Consider the following 16,231-nt stretch of genomic DNA (forward strand, 5'->3'; position numbering starts at 1 on the left):
TGGTGGCAGCATACGGTTCAAGGACAAGGCAAAGTTTGTACCTTGGGGAAGTTTTCAACCTAAGCTGGTAAGAATAACCTTGGGGGGGGTCTTTCATTCAGGTCTCCACAACTGTATCGCAGAGTTCAGAGTGGGGAAGGAACCTTGACAGCCCCAATCCTGCAAAAAAACCAAACCAAACCAAACCACTTACTTACATACTTAACTTTGTTAAATGTAACTAGAAAGACAAGATGGGTGAGGTAATATCTTTTGTTGGACTTCACCCACTTTGTGTCTCTAATATCCCAGCCTGACATGGCTACAATTTAACTGAAAGTAGTCATATTAAAGATCAATAGGAGTACTCACAATGTATTAATTCAGACACAGGTGTAAATGTTTATAGGATTGGGGCTTTAATGGAAACAGGGCTTTTCATTGCATTTCCCAGTATTTTAGATTGTTTGTGCAGTTCTGACCATTAATGAATCCATGGGACATAGTCAGTAATAGCTCCTGAGTCATTATGTCTGTAAATTATTTAAAATTTGATGGGAAATATACTATCTAGAACCATTGTGCAGATATGATTTAACGTTAATCATTTTCCAATATTTTATTGAATTTTCTAACAGTCTTGGAAGGTGCCACTCTATAATTCTGAAAAATCAATATAATTTGTCAAATTGATTCAAAACCCAAAACTTCTCAGTAATGCTATTATATTTTTTAACTACTTATGATCAAAAGGTATTTCTAATTTTCCATAACAAATATATTAATTTTACCCATTAAAAACTCAAAGGCAGAAAACTCCATGCTTAAAGAGGCAGAATGCATCTATGAATTATCATTCACAAAAATATTTTTTGGATAAATAAAATATCAAATTTGAAGTGATTCATCAAATGTTTAACAAAACTCTATAGTAATAAAACACAGTTTAATACAGGTTGCTAAAAAATTGGAAAACTGATATATAAAGTAGGATAACACTCTTGTTCAACCCTAGTATGTAGATATACACACCCCAGCACCATCAGCACCAAATCATGCCTTCCAAGGCATGGCAGAGCAAAGCTGACTTTCACATAAGATAGATATTGATGTCACCCCCCAACTCAAGCTGCCATGATGAGCATGACATTAGCCCTAATGGCGTCACTCTGTATCTAGTATTCAGAATACAGATAGAGACATGAAAGTTCCCCCATGTCATGCATGGACTATTGACTTCCACAGTTTGTTTGATGCACACCGTCCCCATGACAGGAAGTGACTGTTTTGATGGTCTGCTCTCTAAAGCCAAAAGAGCCTGAGAAATTCCAGAGAACATCACTCTACTGATGGACTGGTAGAAATATACTACAGCCCTTTTAGTTCTCCACCGTTGCAACAGTGGTCCCTAAAAAAGTGGTTTTATCAAGTCAGTGTGGTTTACAGGTGGCCTGCAAAAAGTGAAATGAGAGGGGAGGTGAGTCAATGCTGTTGGCAGAAGTCCTTGGATGAATCTGATCATTTCCGCCATATAGAATTCGCAATAGTGCATCATGGCTATGTAGGCAGCAAAGAAATTATTTTCCTTCTAGTCTGCACAGCAGACCTGTTCCAGGCAGTTGATGGCTTGGTGGATCTGGTCTGCTTCTTCTCAGTTAGAGATCTGTGTTTTTCTCATTGTAAAGAGCTTTTGTTACTTTGAGGACAAAAATTACTGAGACTGAGAACTAATTAGCAACAGAGAAATGGCTTGAAGGGACTAATGTTCACTCTGTTTGAATTTCAGCCAGTCTTGCTCCCTGAGGTTTTGGAGGACTTAAGTTTGCTTTGTGTCCAAACCTGTGAATTGGAGCCATGTCCTTTGTGGCTGTTGAAGGCCAGTAGAGAAGTAATGAACTTTTTGTTGTGGACAATTGTCAGTGCCTCTCTTAAAAAAAAAAAGAAAAGAAAGAAAAAGGGCAGAATGCCCATGATCCTTAAGGAAGACATTGTTGGCTCCTGCTTAAGAAACCATTGCTTGACTTCTACCAAAGTGCCAGTTTTTGGAGAAAGTTCATTGAGAAGGCTGTGGCAAATCAACTCTGGAAATTTCTGTAGTCCTCATATTTGTTGGATCTTTGTCTGCTAGGTTTCAGTCCTAGGTTTGAAGTTGAAACTGCACTGGTTGCAGAGCATCATCTATTGGTGGATGAGAATAATGTGTCCATGCTGATAATATTAGATCCATCAGCTGACTTTTGATACCTTTGCCCATGATATTTTATTGGGGTTTATAAAGTCACTATTAGATATGGATGGAATTACTTGAGTGGTTCTGATCATTCACAGCTGGAAGGTCTGTTCAGTGTGTATATGAAACTCCTAGGCAAGTCACTGAGAAAACATTGGTGGAGTGTGCAGTGTACTGACAGCACTCAGCTCTGTTTTCATCATATCCAACCACCCTGGTACAGTGGAACAAGCAACCCACTTTATATTTACAAAGTCTGAGAGTGGATAAGGGTGAGCTGGTTAAGGCTTAATCCAGATAAGCCAAAAAGCTATTGGTGGGTCAGGAGGGGAAAAATCAAAAGAGAGTGTAGTGATAGCTGTACCTCATGCAGGGAGAGAGTGCCTGCTTTATGTGATTCGGGTTCAAAATTAAGAGTTTATTAGAGCCAGAGCTGCTTTTGGAACATCAAATAGCAGCTGAAGCCAGTAAGAGTTTTTTTCCATCTGTCTCTGATTAGACATGTGTGACCTTTTTTCTCCGATGTGGGGACCTTACTACCATTATCCAGGCCTCTGTCACCCTGGGTCTAGATGGCTGCCTTGTGCTCCACATGGGATTACTCATAAGGATCATTTGGAAACTTAAGGTAGCACAGAATGTAGCTGCCTGCCCATTGCAAAGTGTGTGACACAGAGAGCATACAGCAGTGATATTCCAAGAACAGTACTAGTTCTCAATAAGTTTCTGGGTGGAGTTCAAGGTATTGGTTTTAATTTAAAACCACCCGGTACAAGACCCCATTACCTAGGATCGTGTTTCTCTCCCCATGCCACACTACCACTTCTTAGATCAGTGGAGACACTTGAGCTAGAGTGACCAGATAGCAACTGTGAAAAAACAGGACAGGAGGTGGGGGGTAATAGGCACCTATAAAAGAAAAAGTCCCCCAAAACAGGACTGTCCCTATAAAAACAGGACATCTGATCACCCTAGCTACAGCCCCTTCTATTATAGGGAGAGGGAGCAGTAAACAGGGTGCTTTATTTAAAGACGTTCCTAACTGTCAAACTTGTGTCCCTCCTTTATCAACAAATGTGAGATTTTGTAAACATTATGAGCATGCTGCAATGTTTATCGTTAAATAAATACCTGCAAGAATGGATGTCAAGGCTCACGGATGAAAGGGCTGAAGGTTGCAGTATGAACTAAGTCAAGTCTTAGAATATTCTTGTGAAATAGGGAAGAGTGTCTTTAGTTTTTGTGGGATACTTAATTAGAAAATTTAGAATTGGAAACTTGCTGATTCAAAGTATTTTACTGAAAAGTGTCAGAATTTCTAGTGTTTTGTTTTAATTTGAGGAAGGTGCCAAGAATTCTGGATTGGTGCCAGATAATTTATTCTAAAAAAAAACAGGGCATGTGGAGAGTATCAGCCAGTCAGTGATGGCTATGGTGGAGAGGGCAGTAAGAAAGAGAGAGAGTAAGGAAGCAGATATCTCCATCTTAGATTTCAATACAATAGTAATGCGATGTCAATAACATTAGCCTGTAAGAGCCCCCTATGGGGCAAGGACAGAGCATGTAGGGTCCTACATTTCCCACAGCTGAATTGACAGTTTTGGTGGTGGTTTGTTCTTATTAAAATTATTCAGTAAAGTTTATGAAGAGAACAACACAGTTACAGCAGCTTTCTAAAAGCAGGAAGTGAGATCATGGAGCCAATTTACATTCTAGGGGGACTGGTCTGGCAACTGGTGGCCAGATACTTAGTGCAGATTTAGTGCTTGGACTCCTTCTGCATGTGCATGTGTGTATATGCATGTGGCAGCTAAAGCCTCCTGCTGAACAGGATGAGAGGATACTGTATATCACTCTTGCATACATCACAGCACGCAGAGCATCTCCCAGAGACTTTGAAGAAGTTCCTTTTAAGTTACCCTCCACGCAAACTAAACTGTTTCTAAACTGCAATTTGGAACTTGAGCAATCCTCCTTAAATGAAAAGAGCTTTATCTAGGTGCAGATGGCAACAGTTACAGGCACTAACCAGATGTTGCAGTCTCTAATTTGATTGAAAGGATATAATTAAACAACAAACATTTAATGAAAGAGTAAAATTATGGAAAGAAGGACTGAAACCATTTAACTGATGCCAAGATATCCCAATAGTAATAGAGGTTGGGGCCCAGGGATTGAAGGGCCAGAACACAAACTTACCTTCCTGAGAGGAGAGCCTAGTTGTTGCCCTATGGACATAGGAATAGGGGTTTTGTTATTGTAGATTTCCACTGTATTTTATGTGGGAACACTGATTAAAACCAGAAGACACTTCAGGAGATCAAACAGACAAATATGGCTTCTGTGGTCATTATTAAAAATATTTTTACCAGACCAATAATTTTCTTTGAAGATGCAGTTTTATAGATTGAATACCAGCAGGTCATTTGCATATTGTGAGCGGATTGGTTAAAAATTTTGCACTGCATATTGTGTTATGATACAGGCAAACTAGCCTATGAGCACAGGAGGCATTTTAGATGTTAAAATTAAAAATTGTATTTTGCAAACTTTGTTTTTATCATCTATAATGCATAAAAAGTGCTGTAGCAGCTCTGGTTTTGCACCTCTTGGATGATGTTCAACCTCAAGGTGATAGACTCATTCAGACTTGCTTTGTGATTCTTTGGACTAGAAGTAAGGGAGACATCACTTTGACACAGAACACATCTTTAGGTAGAGTTGAGTAATCTCTTTGCTGCTTTTTAACATAGCATTGTTTTCAAATATAGTTCCACTGTCCAAGTGTGGTGGAAAACCAGGAAACTCAACCCCTTGGAAATTGTGCCAGTAACATGTAGATTTTTATTTACCTGCCCCTTGCGCTGATGTACAAGTGTGCTGTGCTGAAGTATCTTCGTTGAATACTTCACCATCTCTCAAGGTGGTTAGAAATGCTGTATTGAGTCTAAACAGAGTATTTCCCCATTCACTGCAGGGATGGGAGGCTGTGAGAGAAGGAGTAAGAAAATAAGGCAAAAAAGATCAGGAGATTCAAGTGGGAGGAAAACAGGAAGCTGCTGATCCAGCATTGTTAAGTGGAGTGGGACTAGAGAAAGGAAAAATAGGCCAAATCTGGCAACAGGAAGGGCAGAAATAATAGCATCCTTATAAATCATGTAGACCTAAGATGGAGAAATTGAAAACGAATATTAAAAATACAGCTCCAAGAGACCACATTCCATCTGGCATTAACAGGCATCCATATTGAATATAAGGGGGAAGGGAAGAAGTCCTGAGTCCTCTGGCACTGAGTCCTCTGCCAACAAATGCAGTTCTTCCCTTGACATTAAGTAGCATGAGTTCACTCATCCCAATTTCAAATTCAATTGAACATTGTGGTTGGATTAAATTTTAACATTATTGGATTAAACATTTGTCTTAGAAGAGACTGTGTAAGACATAGCAGAGAAGGGAAGAAGAAAAATAATAAATGAAAATAAACAGCACTAAATTTAAAAAGCAATTGTTATTGCATTGACAGTCATCAGATGAAGTATTCCATATCATGAAATTCCCAAAGTGAAGGTTTCTCCCACATCATCAGCTCAGCCATGATGCATATGCTCTGTATTCTATAGATCTGTATTTATTGCAGTGATGTATGAAAAATTACATTTAACAAAGAAAAGAAATATAAATTAGCAAAAATGTGTCATACACCAACTTACAAGCATAAATGTTTCTCCGGCAGTGTAATTTCATGACTTTGGAGTACTATACTCCTAACCCTAATTGTTTTTACAGGCCCTAGTTTGTCACATTTAATTTCTCTGGGATTTAATGTTAAAAATAAAAACCAAGAGGTGCAGTTTAAAAACTCTGCAGACTTCCCTGGTGCAGCAGGTTCTGAAGGTCCTTGCTGGAGAGTTAATATACTTGTAGAGCTGCCAAAGTGCTGTAATCTCCTTTGTCAGAACCTTAGCAGCTTGCTGTGCTTAAAAGATCCATCACCCTTTGCTATGAATCCTCTCAAGTTTACAGTAACCTCCTGCTTCAGCAGCAAGAGTATACATTTCTATAACTAAATAGCTGCCCACTTAACTACCTACTCTTGGATGTGAGCCTATCCATCTTTAAAGTCTACAGTGAATGAAGCCAGATGTTGGGCAGATGTGTCTAGGTGTGTGTGGGAATGGAATCCTTCCCACCAGGTCATGAAGTAACTGTCTACTGGCTCACATGCAGTCCTCATGCGGGAAGTTCTGACATAATATGGATCTTCTCATGCCAAGTCCCCGCAGGGAGCGTGAATGAAGTAGCACTCCAAGCCACAAAGGAAGTAAACACCTGCTTTGTGCAGCAATGATTCCACAGCCAGAGGGCACTCAGAAGGGCTAGATTTGCCCCATCTGTGCAGCTGTCAGCCCATCCCATATTTTCAATTATCTATGATTGCTATTTTGAAACACACTCGCTCACGCTCTGCTTCTTGCAAGTCAAAAAAATCAGCTGCAGGTATAGGACAAGTCTGCACAAATTTCAGCCTAAAAACTGATTTAGGGGTTAAAAAGTTGCATGCAAATAAAAAAAGGAGACTGTCACAGAAACTATTTTGTAACCTTAACTCTAGCAGTCATCTTTGCATCAAAGCAAAGTCACTGCTTGTTAGATGTTTAGTCACAGCTAAAGTAAATAAGTCAATTTCTCCACTCAGTTTAAGGCCAGCAAGTGTGAGTGTAGAATTCATCCCATTATCTGCTGTGTGTGACATCAGTTAGTTCTTGTAGAGATGGTTTTATGCCAGCACAAACAGTATAATGATTTCAGGTGGGGAATAAGAACCAGGAATGATTATAAAAAGAAAATGAAACACTGCAGAAAAATGACCTTTAAGCAGAAAATTCATCATGTATCCAGGCGGCCCCAGTAGCTCTGACAGTTGTCAGTAACAGGAAGCTAATAGCCTGCATGCCCTATTGCCTTGGAGGGACAGGTCTCTCTCATGTTAACAAGACACTGGCAAAATGGGGGTTGGGTGACACACCTCAGTCTCTGTCTATGCAGCAGGACCCAGACTGTAAGAAAAAGAGGTGGCACCAATTATTTCTCTAAACATAAACATCTCTCCCTCTGCTCACAGGCAGGCTTTCCCAACAAACCCAAATAAGAGGTGAGTCTGGTAAAAGCATCCATAATTCCCCAGCCTCACATAATCACCTATAACGCCTTCCCCAATTCAAGCCCAGCTGTAAAGAAGTTATATAGTGACGTAAGTGTAGGAGTGTAACCTGAAGGGAAGTCTACGGCATACAAAGCCTTCTCGATGGAGAATCCCAGAAAACATCCACAGGCTGAGTTGTTGGGATCCTGTAGCTGGAGCTGCGTAAAGGCTTGCTCACCCTCGACCGCCATAAGCAAGTAGATTTTAAGACATTTAAAACATTTACACTTCACTTATTGATGTCAATGAAATTACAAATGTTTTGGCTAATTCTTAGTGTCACAATAAAGAACTAATTAGTAAATGCTGAGGCTATAGCGATGTCAGGGCGGTGGGTGGGATTAAGAACCTGAACACAACAAAGCATTTATAGAAACAGAAAATTCAACCGTCACTCTTCAGGAAGAGGAAAGCCTGGTGCCTCCCAAAGGCTGGCTCTGCTGGTTTGACGCAGCCCTAAATTAATGTCATTTGTCTCATTTCCTAGGGATTAACTGCTTCTACCGCTCAGCATGCTCCTCATTCCCTACAGGTACCCCCAGCTGTGCGTAGTTGGGAGACGACTCATGTTGCTTTCGTTTGCTCACTTAACATTTCTTCAGCCTCAGAGCCAAATGCAGCAGTTTCAGTATCTCTCATTTCTGTCTGTCTGTCTCTCTCTGTATATACACCACACAGACTCTCCTGTCTCGGACCGATTCCTTACAAAATCCCCACACTCAATGCAAGAGGGTTTGCAATCAGCCAGGTGCAGCGAATAGCCATGAAAAAATACCTCCCAGCTGCAAACAAATTAGTCCGAGCTTTGTATCAAGTCTGCGGGGGAAGGGGGAGGGGGGGAATAGCTTCGGGATCCTGCAGCTGAGCGCATCCTGGGTGCAGATACAGAGCGACCCGGCCCAAAGGGGCAAAGTCACCTCCGGAGCCGCTGGGTGAGCTAGACCAGCCAGCCAGGTCCAGCTTTACAACAGCGACTTTTCCCGAGCCGCCGAGTGAAAGAGCCCGGTCCCTCGGCTGCTCCCAGTCCGTGCGAGACATTCCGGGCGCAGCCAAACGTCACTCACCGGAATAGAGCCGCTCAAAGCAGAAAGTCAGCGCCAGTCCCGAGAGGGCGAGTGCCACGGTGGCTGCGGGACGCTCCATGGGCGAGGGCAGGCAGCAGGTCCCGGCTTGGCTCCTTCATCCAGCACAGCGGGGAACGAAGCCTCCTGCCTCGGGTGCTTCTGTGCTGGGGTGCAGGGAAGGGGAAATACAGCGATAGCGAGACACCCTACAGCATCTGCCCTACAACTGCAGCCCCCAGCAGAGCGAGGGATCCAATTACGGGCCATGTGACAGGAAAGAACAGAAAACCAATACCCCAACCTGCTGCAGCCCCTTGGCCCGGCCTGATCCGCCTTATTTCCTCCCGTTCGGAACAAGCTGGGACTAAGATTCCCTAAGGGCATAAGGAAGGTTTCATAGAGATGGACATAATCACTAGCTCAGAAAAGCCTCCTCTCCTTTCCCATTAGCGCAACAGTGAGCTTCTGTCGCCTCTTTTCAGTGTTAAAAATCCTAAATTAATCATTTACCGTATTCCACAAATCTTCCTTCTTTTACCTCTCTTTATCCTCTCAGAATCTGTTATTGATTCGGTTTCACTACGCAATTCACTAAAGTTAGAAATGCACAGCCATCAAATCCATCAGATTATCTGAACGTCCTCGTTGTTCCTTTGAAACCTGATAGTTCTCTGCGTTCCAGCTGTCAGCGACACCTGAGCTCCTGTGTTTGCTCCCTCGAGCCAAGTGAAATTTCAGTTGAGTTCAGAGAGAGTTTGACACAAAGCACATGGTATTTTCCCACAAGATAATGGGAATAAGTACAGACAAAGCTTCTTTTTACTGACAAAAATTCAGCGGCTTAACTCCATACTAATTAAAACATACACCCACCTGCTACGATTCCATACACTCTCTGCAGATCTATTGCCCCCCATAAACACGCGCACCTTTTGTTTACATGGGGTGCATACACACTAGCACAGCAATATGTGCAGTGTTTTGAATGCCCTCTAGCAATAGTTCTAATTATAAGAATTCCTGGTACAGGAAAATGCTTGTTGAACTAGACTATTCAGAATCCTTTACAAGAAGGAGGGTGTGTCTGGAGAATGAAATCATACTAGCTTGTCAGCAGCCCTACTCAAGGTATCTGTCTTTCCATTAAATCCAAAAATTTCACATTTCTGAAAAGATAGAGGACTTGCAGGGGTCAGATATACACATTAATGCCACTGAAAGAAAAGCCCAGCGACAAAACGTCCCATACAGGCAGAGTTACAGATATGGAAGGAAGCAAAGGTTTTAAATCCTATTTGGAGAGCACTGGGTTGTTGCTAACAGTGTGGCTGAAGATAAACAAGAAAATGCTCCTTTCCATAACAGAACAAGATTATGGGCTGCTAAAAAAAAATTTAGTAGCACACATTAAATTAAAAGAGAAAAATGATTACATCTGCCAGATACTGGAAAGACACTATCAGCCCAGCCCATAGATTGCTCTAGAGCGGAGGTGGGCAAACTATGGCCCGTGGGACCCTCCTGCCCGGCCCCGGCCCTGGCCCCGGCCCCTCCCCTGTTGTTCTCCTGCCCCCACAGCCTCAGAGCGGCCGGCGCAATGCTCTGGGCTGCTGGTCAGCGCAGTTGCAGAGCCGCAGCCTGACCCGGTGCTTTCGGCGGCGCGGCTTCAGCGCCGCCAGCCACCGGTGCTCCAGGCAGAGCCGTAAGGGGGCAGGGAGCAGGGGGGGTTGGATAGAGGGCAGAAGAGTTCGGGGAGTGGTCAGGGGCCGGCGGTGTGGGTAGGGGTCGGGTCGGTCAGATGGCGGGGAACAGGGGGGTTGAATGGGGGCAGGAATCCCAGGGGGCAGTCAGGAAGGAGGGGGGGGGGTTGGATGGGGCAGCGAGGGGCAATCAGGGGCAGGGGTTCCGGGGGCGGTCAGGGGGCAGGGAGAAGGGGTGGTTGGATGGGGCAGGGGTCCCGGGGAGCAAGTCAGGAATGAGAGGGGGGGTTGGATGGGGCGTCAGGGGGCAGTCAGTGGCGGGGGGTCCGGGGGTGGTCGAGGGACAGGGAGCAGGGGGTGGTGGATGGGGTAGGAGTCCTGGGGGGGGGGGGGGGGGCGTCAGGGGACAGGGGATTGGATGGGGCAGGAGTCCTCGGGGAGCTGTCAGGGGGTGAGAAGTGTGTGTGGGGGGGTTAATATATATCTTTGGAGCATTATACATTCAACTAAAGAGTAAGTCAGTTCTAAACTTGATCTTCTGGACCCTATTGCACCATGGAACCATTTCCCCTTTTGATTCCCCGACCAGGCTTATTTCAATATGTGAAATACTTATTGCACTTATGGAAATTTAACTTGAGCAAGGACTAAGTAAATACTTTAGTCCTGAAATATTGTGTTCAGTTTGGGGCACCACATTATTATCTTGAGGTCCCTTCCAGCTCTCAATTTCTATAATTATCAGAGAGATCCAGACAAATTGCAGGGAATTCAGATCAGGCGAACAGAAATGATCAGGGTGCTGGAAGAACTGACTCATGCAGAAATATTAGAAGGATTTTATCTGTATTGGGTGGCTAAGAGATGAATTTGGGGGATATCCATTATTCTATTTTAGGTATTTCTCAAGTGCCCATCACAGAAGTATCTAAGGATTGATTATAGCATTCTACAACTATGGTAATATACACCAATAATAAAGAATACGCCTCATGGTTTGGAGCTGCAGCAGCACGCAAACAATATGAGGAGAGATTACCTTTGATGATTAGCCCCTAATACCCCAAAGGTGCTTCAAAGCTACAGGGATGCAGAACAATGGCAATAGGTTTCCCCCATGCTGGCCTTAGGGTGACCAGATGTCCCGATTTTATAGGGACAGTCCTGATTTTTGGGTCTTTTTCTTATATAAGCTCCTATTACCCCCCCACCTCCTGTCCCGATTTTTCACGTTTGCTGTCTGGTCACCCTAGCTGGCCTCCTAATGTTGTCTGGAGTAGGATTAATCTTTTAAAACTATGGGAAACACTACATGAATTAAGTTGGCAAATGATACTGAACTGGGAGGATTTCTAAATGCTAATTAGGATGGAGAAATAATACAAGGGAGTGAGAAACATGGGCAAAAAATAACAAGGAGATTGAATTTATAATAATACAGCTAAGAGATCTAGGTAAAAATAATTCATTTCTGAATTATAGAAATGCAAGACAATAATTCAGAAAGACTTACAGGTGACAGCCAGCAGCAAATTGTTTATGGGTTTGCAATGTGACATAGCTTTCTTTGACAGGGTAACAAGCTTTGTGGATAGGAGAGAAGCGGTAGACGTGGTATATCTTGACTTTAGGAAGGCTTTTGATACTGTCTCACATGACTTTCTCATAAACAAACTAGGGAAATGCAACCTAGATGGAGCTACTATAAAGGTGGGTGCATAACTGGCTGGAAAACCATTCCCAGAGAGTAGTTATCAGTGGTTTACATTCAAGCAGGAAGGGCATATCAAGTGGAGTCCCACAAGGATCAGTTCTGGGTCTGGTTCTGTTCCGTATCTTCATCAATGATTTGATAAAGGCATAGACAGTACACTTATACAGTTTGTGGATGAAACTGAGCTGGGAGGGGTTGCAAGTGCTTTGGAGGATAGGATTAAAATTCAAAATTATCTGGACAAACTAGAGAAATGGCCTGAAGTAAATAGGATGAAATTCAATAAGGACAAATGCAAAGTATTCCACTTATGAAGGAACAATCAGTTGCATACATACCAAATGGGAAATGACTGCCTAGGAAGGAGTACTGCAGAAAGGAATCTGGGGGTCATAGTGGATCACAAGTTAAATAGGAATCAACAGTGTAACACTGTTGCAAAAAAAAAAAAAAAAAAAAAAAGCAAACAGCATTCTGGGATGTATTAGCAGGAATACTGCAAGCAAGACACAAGAAAAACTGGTTACCTATCTCTCGTAACTGTTGTTCTTTGAGATGTGTCGAACACGTCCATTCCTACTTAGGTGTGCGAGCACCCTGAGCACAGCTATCAGTCAGCTCGGCTCTGGCATCTCTGGTGTCACGCGCTCATAGCGTTGGTATAAGGGGCCCTGCCAAGACTCTGCTCCTCAATTCCTTCTTACCAACCACTCTGAGAGTGGGGCTGGTGGGTGGGTTTTGGAACGGACATGTGCAACACATCTCGAAGAACAACAGTTATGAGAGGTAGGTAACCATTTTTTCTTCTTCTTCGAGCGCTTGCACATGTCCATTCCAACTTAGGTGACTCGCAAGCAGTACTAGCAGAGGTGGGCTCAGAGTTCAAGGACAAGCCGCCTGTAGAACCACTTGGCCAAAGTGGGTGTCGTCTCTGGCCTTTTGTGTGATAGCATAAAGTGAAGTGAACATGTGCATTGATGACCAGGTTGCTGCTCTGCATATGTCCTGGATTGGAACTTGAGCTAAGAAGGGGGTTTGGGCCCTTGTATAGTGGGCAGTCACTCTTGGTGGAGGGGGAATGCCCGTGAGGTCATAGCATGCTTGTATGCAAGAAGTGATCCAGGACGAAATCATCTGGGCAGAGATGGGAAGCCCTTTCATTCTGTCCACTATTGCTACAAAGAGCTGTGGTGACCTATGAAACAGTCTGGTCACTTCAGTATAAAAAGCCAGAGCCTGCCTGATGTCCATGGAATGTAGGAGCATCTCCTCCCTAGTTTCGTGAGGCTTAGGGTAAAAGACTGGCCGAAAGATTGGTTGTTTGTAGTGGAATTGGGACACAACCTTCGGAAGGAATTTAGGGTGTGGCCACAGCTGTATCTCATCCTTAAAGAAAACTGTATAGGGTGGCTCTGCCATAAGGGCTCAGAGTTTTGAGACCCTTCTGGCTGAAGTAATTGCCACCAGAAAGGCTGTTTTCCATGCAAGATGTAGGAAAGAGAACATTGTCATGAGTTCAAACGGTGATCCTGTCAGTTTTGAGAGGACGAGGTTCAAATCCCATTGGGGGAGCAGTTCCCCCACTTGATGGAAATGCCCTCTCAGGACCTTTGAGGAAGCAAACTACCATTTCATGTAAGAACACTGATCTATTCTCAATTTTCGGGTGGAATACTGAAATGGCCGCCAGGTGGACCTTAATGGAGGAAAGGGCTAAGCCCTGTTTCTTCAAAGACAGGAGGTAGTCCAAAATGAGTTGAATCGAAGAATGCATCGGCGGAACCTCATGACCAGATGGAAAAACTTTTCCACTTTGCACAGTAAGTGGACCTTGTGGAAGCCTTCCTTCTGCCCAGGAGAATTTTCTGGACCTGCTCTGAACAAGCTTGCTCATCAGGATTCAGCCATAAAGATACCATGCTGTCAGTTGAAGAGAGCTGAGGTTCAGATGGAGCAACTGACTGTGGTCCTGCGAGATCAGGGCTGGGTACATAGGCAGCTCAATCAGGGTCTCGTGAGAGAAATGAATGAGTGAGGTGTACCAATACTGCCTGAGCCACGCTGGAGCTATCAGGATGACCCGAGCTCAGTCCTGCTCAATCTTTTGTCAGCACCTTGTGCACCAGTGGAATGGGCAAAAAGGCATAGAGCAGGTGATGCGATCAGTTCAGCAGAAACATGCCTGTCATCGAGCCTGGACTGTGGCCCCTCAGAGACCAAATCTGCTGGCACTTTCTGTTGGAACATGTGGCAAAGAGATCTAGGTGGGGAAAGCCCTCATGCGGAAGATGCTCAGTGCGACATCTTGACATAGGACCACTCATTGTGAGTGCAGAAGGATCTGCTGAGGCGGTCTGCAAACTGATTCAGCACCCCCAGTAGAAATGGAGTCTCAATTGTAATAGAACATGTGATGCAGAACTCCCATGGGCAAACTGCTTCCCAACACAGAGGGAAGAATGGGCTCCACCCTGTCTGTGGATATAAGACATGGCTGACCTATTGTCCATGAGGACTGATACGGTCGTGTTCGCAATATGACGCAGAAACTCTTGGCATATGAGACTGACTGCTCTGAGCTCTCTGACATTGATGTGGAGAGCTAGCTCCACTGTGGACCAATGCCCTTGAGTCTTGAGCACCCCGAAAAGGGCTCTCTTACCCAGCACTGAAGTGTTGGAGACCAGGTGCACAGATGGTTGAGATTTTGTGAAGGGAATCCCTTCACAGACCACCTTATGGTCTAGCCACCATGATAGGGAGCTGAGGATGTGTGAGGGCAGCGTAACCACCCTGTGTAGGGGGTACCTGGAGGGAGGGTGGCTAGCAGGTCTTGGAGAGGTCTGAGTCTCAGCCTCGCGTGATGCACCACATACGTGCATGATGTGGTCGAGAAGACTAAAGCAGGTCAGTCGTGATTAGATGGGCCTGCATGTAGTGGACTAGCTCTGAGATTGCTCAGAAGGGATCCTCTGGGAAGAGGGCCTTTGCCAGCTGGGAGTCGAGGACTGCCCTGATGAACTCTATTATCTGAGTGGGGACTAGTGTTGAATTCTGCATGTGATAAGAAGGCCCAACTACTGGAAGGTTGTTTGGATGATGGCAATGTCCAACTTCACTTGCTCTTGAGATTTGCCCTGGATTAGCCAGTTGTCGTCAAGGTACAAGAATACATGGACTCCTCCTCTTTTTATAAACGCTGCTACCACCCACATACATTTGGTGAAGACTCTCAGGGTCACCGAAAGGTCAAATAGCAGCGCTACAAATTGGTAATGGCCCTGGTTCACCATGAATCTCAAATATTTTCTGTAGCCATGGAAAATTGATATATGAAAATGTGTCCTTTAAGTCGAGGGCAGCATACCAATCCCCTGGATCCAGAGACAGGATAATGGAACCCAAGGAGACCATGCGGAACCTCAGCTTTTTGAGAAATCGGTTGAGGCAGTACAGGTCTAGGATGGGCCTGAGACCCCCCCTTGGCCTTGGGTATCAGAAAATAACGGGAGTAGAACCCTCTTCCCTTTAGAGGTGGTGGAACGTCTTCTACAGCCCCCAGACTGAGAAGGGACTGAACTTCCTGCTATAGCAGAAGCTTGTGAGAAGGGTTCCTGAAGAGGGATGGGGAAGGGGGGTGGGGTGGAGGTGACCTCCACTGTGTTTAAGACCCAGTGGTTGGAAGTGACCCTTTTCCAGGCCTCAAGGAAATGGAAAAGATGGTTGGAAAAAATAGGGGTAACTGGATCGTGAGAGAGTGGGATTCATATGCTGGCCTCGAAAAACCCATCAAAATGAGTGCTTTGAGGTACCCAGATGACAAGGGGCCAGTTGAGAGGGCTGCAGACAAGGGGCTGGTTGAGAGGGCTGCACTGAGGAGCAGGAAGGTGGATGTGGCCTGCACCCAGAGTCTCTATTCCTTCGTCTCCTCTGGTTGTATCTCTGGTGAGGATAGAAGCAGCCAAACGGATACGGCCTATATGGTCTCCTGGGCTGAGACTGGGATTGCAAACCCAGGGACTTCAGAGTTGCTTTGGTGTCCTTAACATTGTGGAGCCTAGCATCGGTTTGTTAAAAAAAAAAAAAAAAAAAAAGCGAGGGCCCCTTGATTGGCAGGTCTTGCCCTGCTTGCTGGACTTCTTGTGGAAACCCTGATGCTTGCAGCCATGAGCTCCTGCGCATAGTGACTGATGTGGGCTGCCTGTAAGCTGGCTCTGGGAATGGTCTTGCCTTCTTCCACCAGGCCTGAGAACTCCTGCTGGTTCTCCTGCGGAAGTTTGTCCTTCAACTTGCGCATAGCGACCCAGCAGGCATTGCTGGGTTGCTATGACTATAACATGT

The 16,231-nt window shown here is 44.5% G+C and overlaps 1 protein-coding gene across 10 annotated transcripts in view; it reads right to left on the bottom strand.

Moving 5' to 3' along the window:
• KREMEN1 (kringle containing transmembrane protein 1) overlaps positions 1 to 16,231 on the bottom strand; it is a 155,384-nt gene that overhangs the window by 50,522 nt on the left and 88,631 nt on the right. For 6 of the 10 annotated variants that reach the window (XM_043529151.1, XM_043529147.1, XM_043529150.1 and 3 more), the window contains one exon: positions 5,062 to 5,196. The exons of 1 other annotated variant lie outside the window; for it this stretch is intronic. In XM_043529151.1, the coding sequence (XP_043385086.1) occupies positions 5,062 to 5,196 (135 nt within the window). Of the gene's footprint in view, positions 1 to 5,061; positions 5,197 to 7,479; positions 9,435 to 16,231 lie in introns of those variants that run through there. 3 more of the 10 variants (XM_043529154.1, XM_027820768.3, XM_043529155.1) reach the window with 3 other exon arrangements.

The sequence above is a fragment of the Chelonia mydas genome, chromosome 15, assembly GCF_015237465.2.
Source record: "Chelonia mydas isolate rCheMyd1 chromosome 15, rCheMyd1.pri.v2, whole genome shotgun sequence".
Classification (NCBI taxonomy): Eukaryota; Metazoa; Chordata; order Testudines; family Cheloniidae; genus Chelonia; species Chelonia mydas.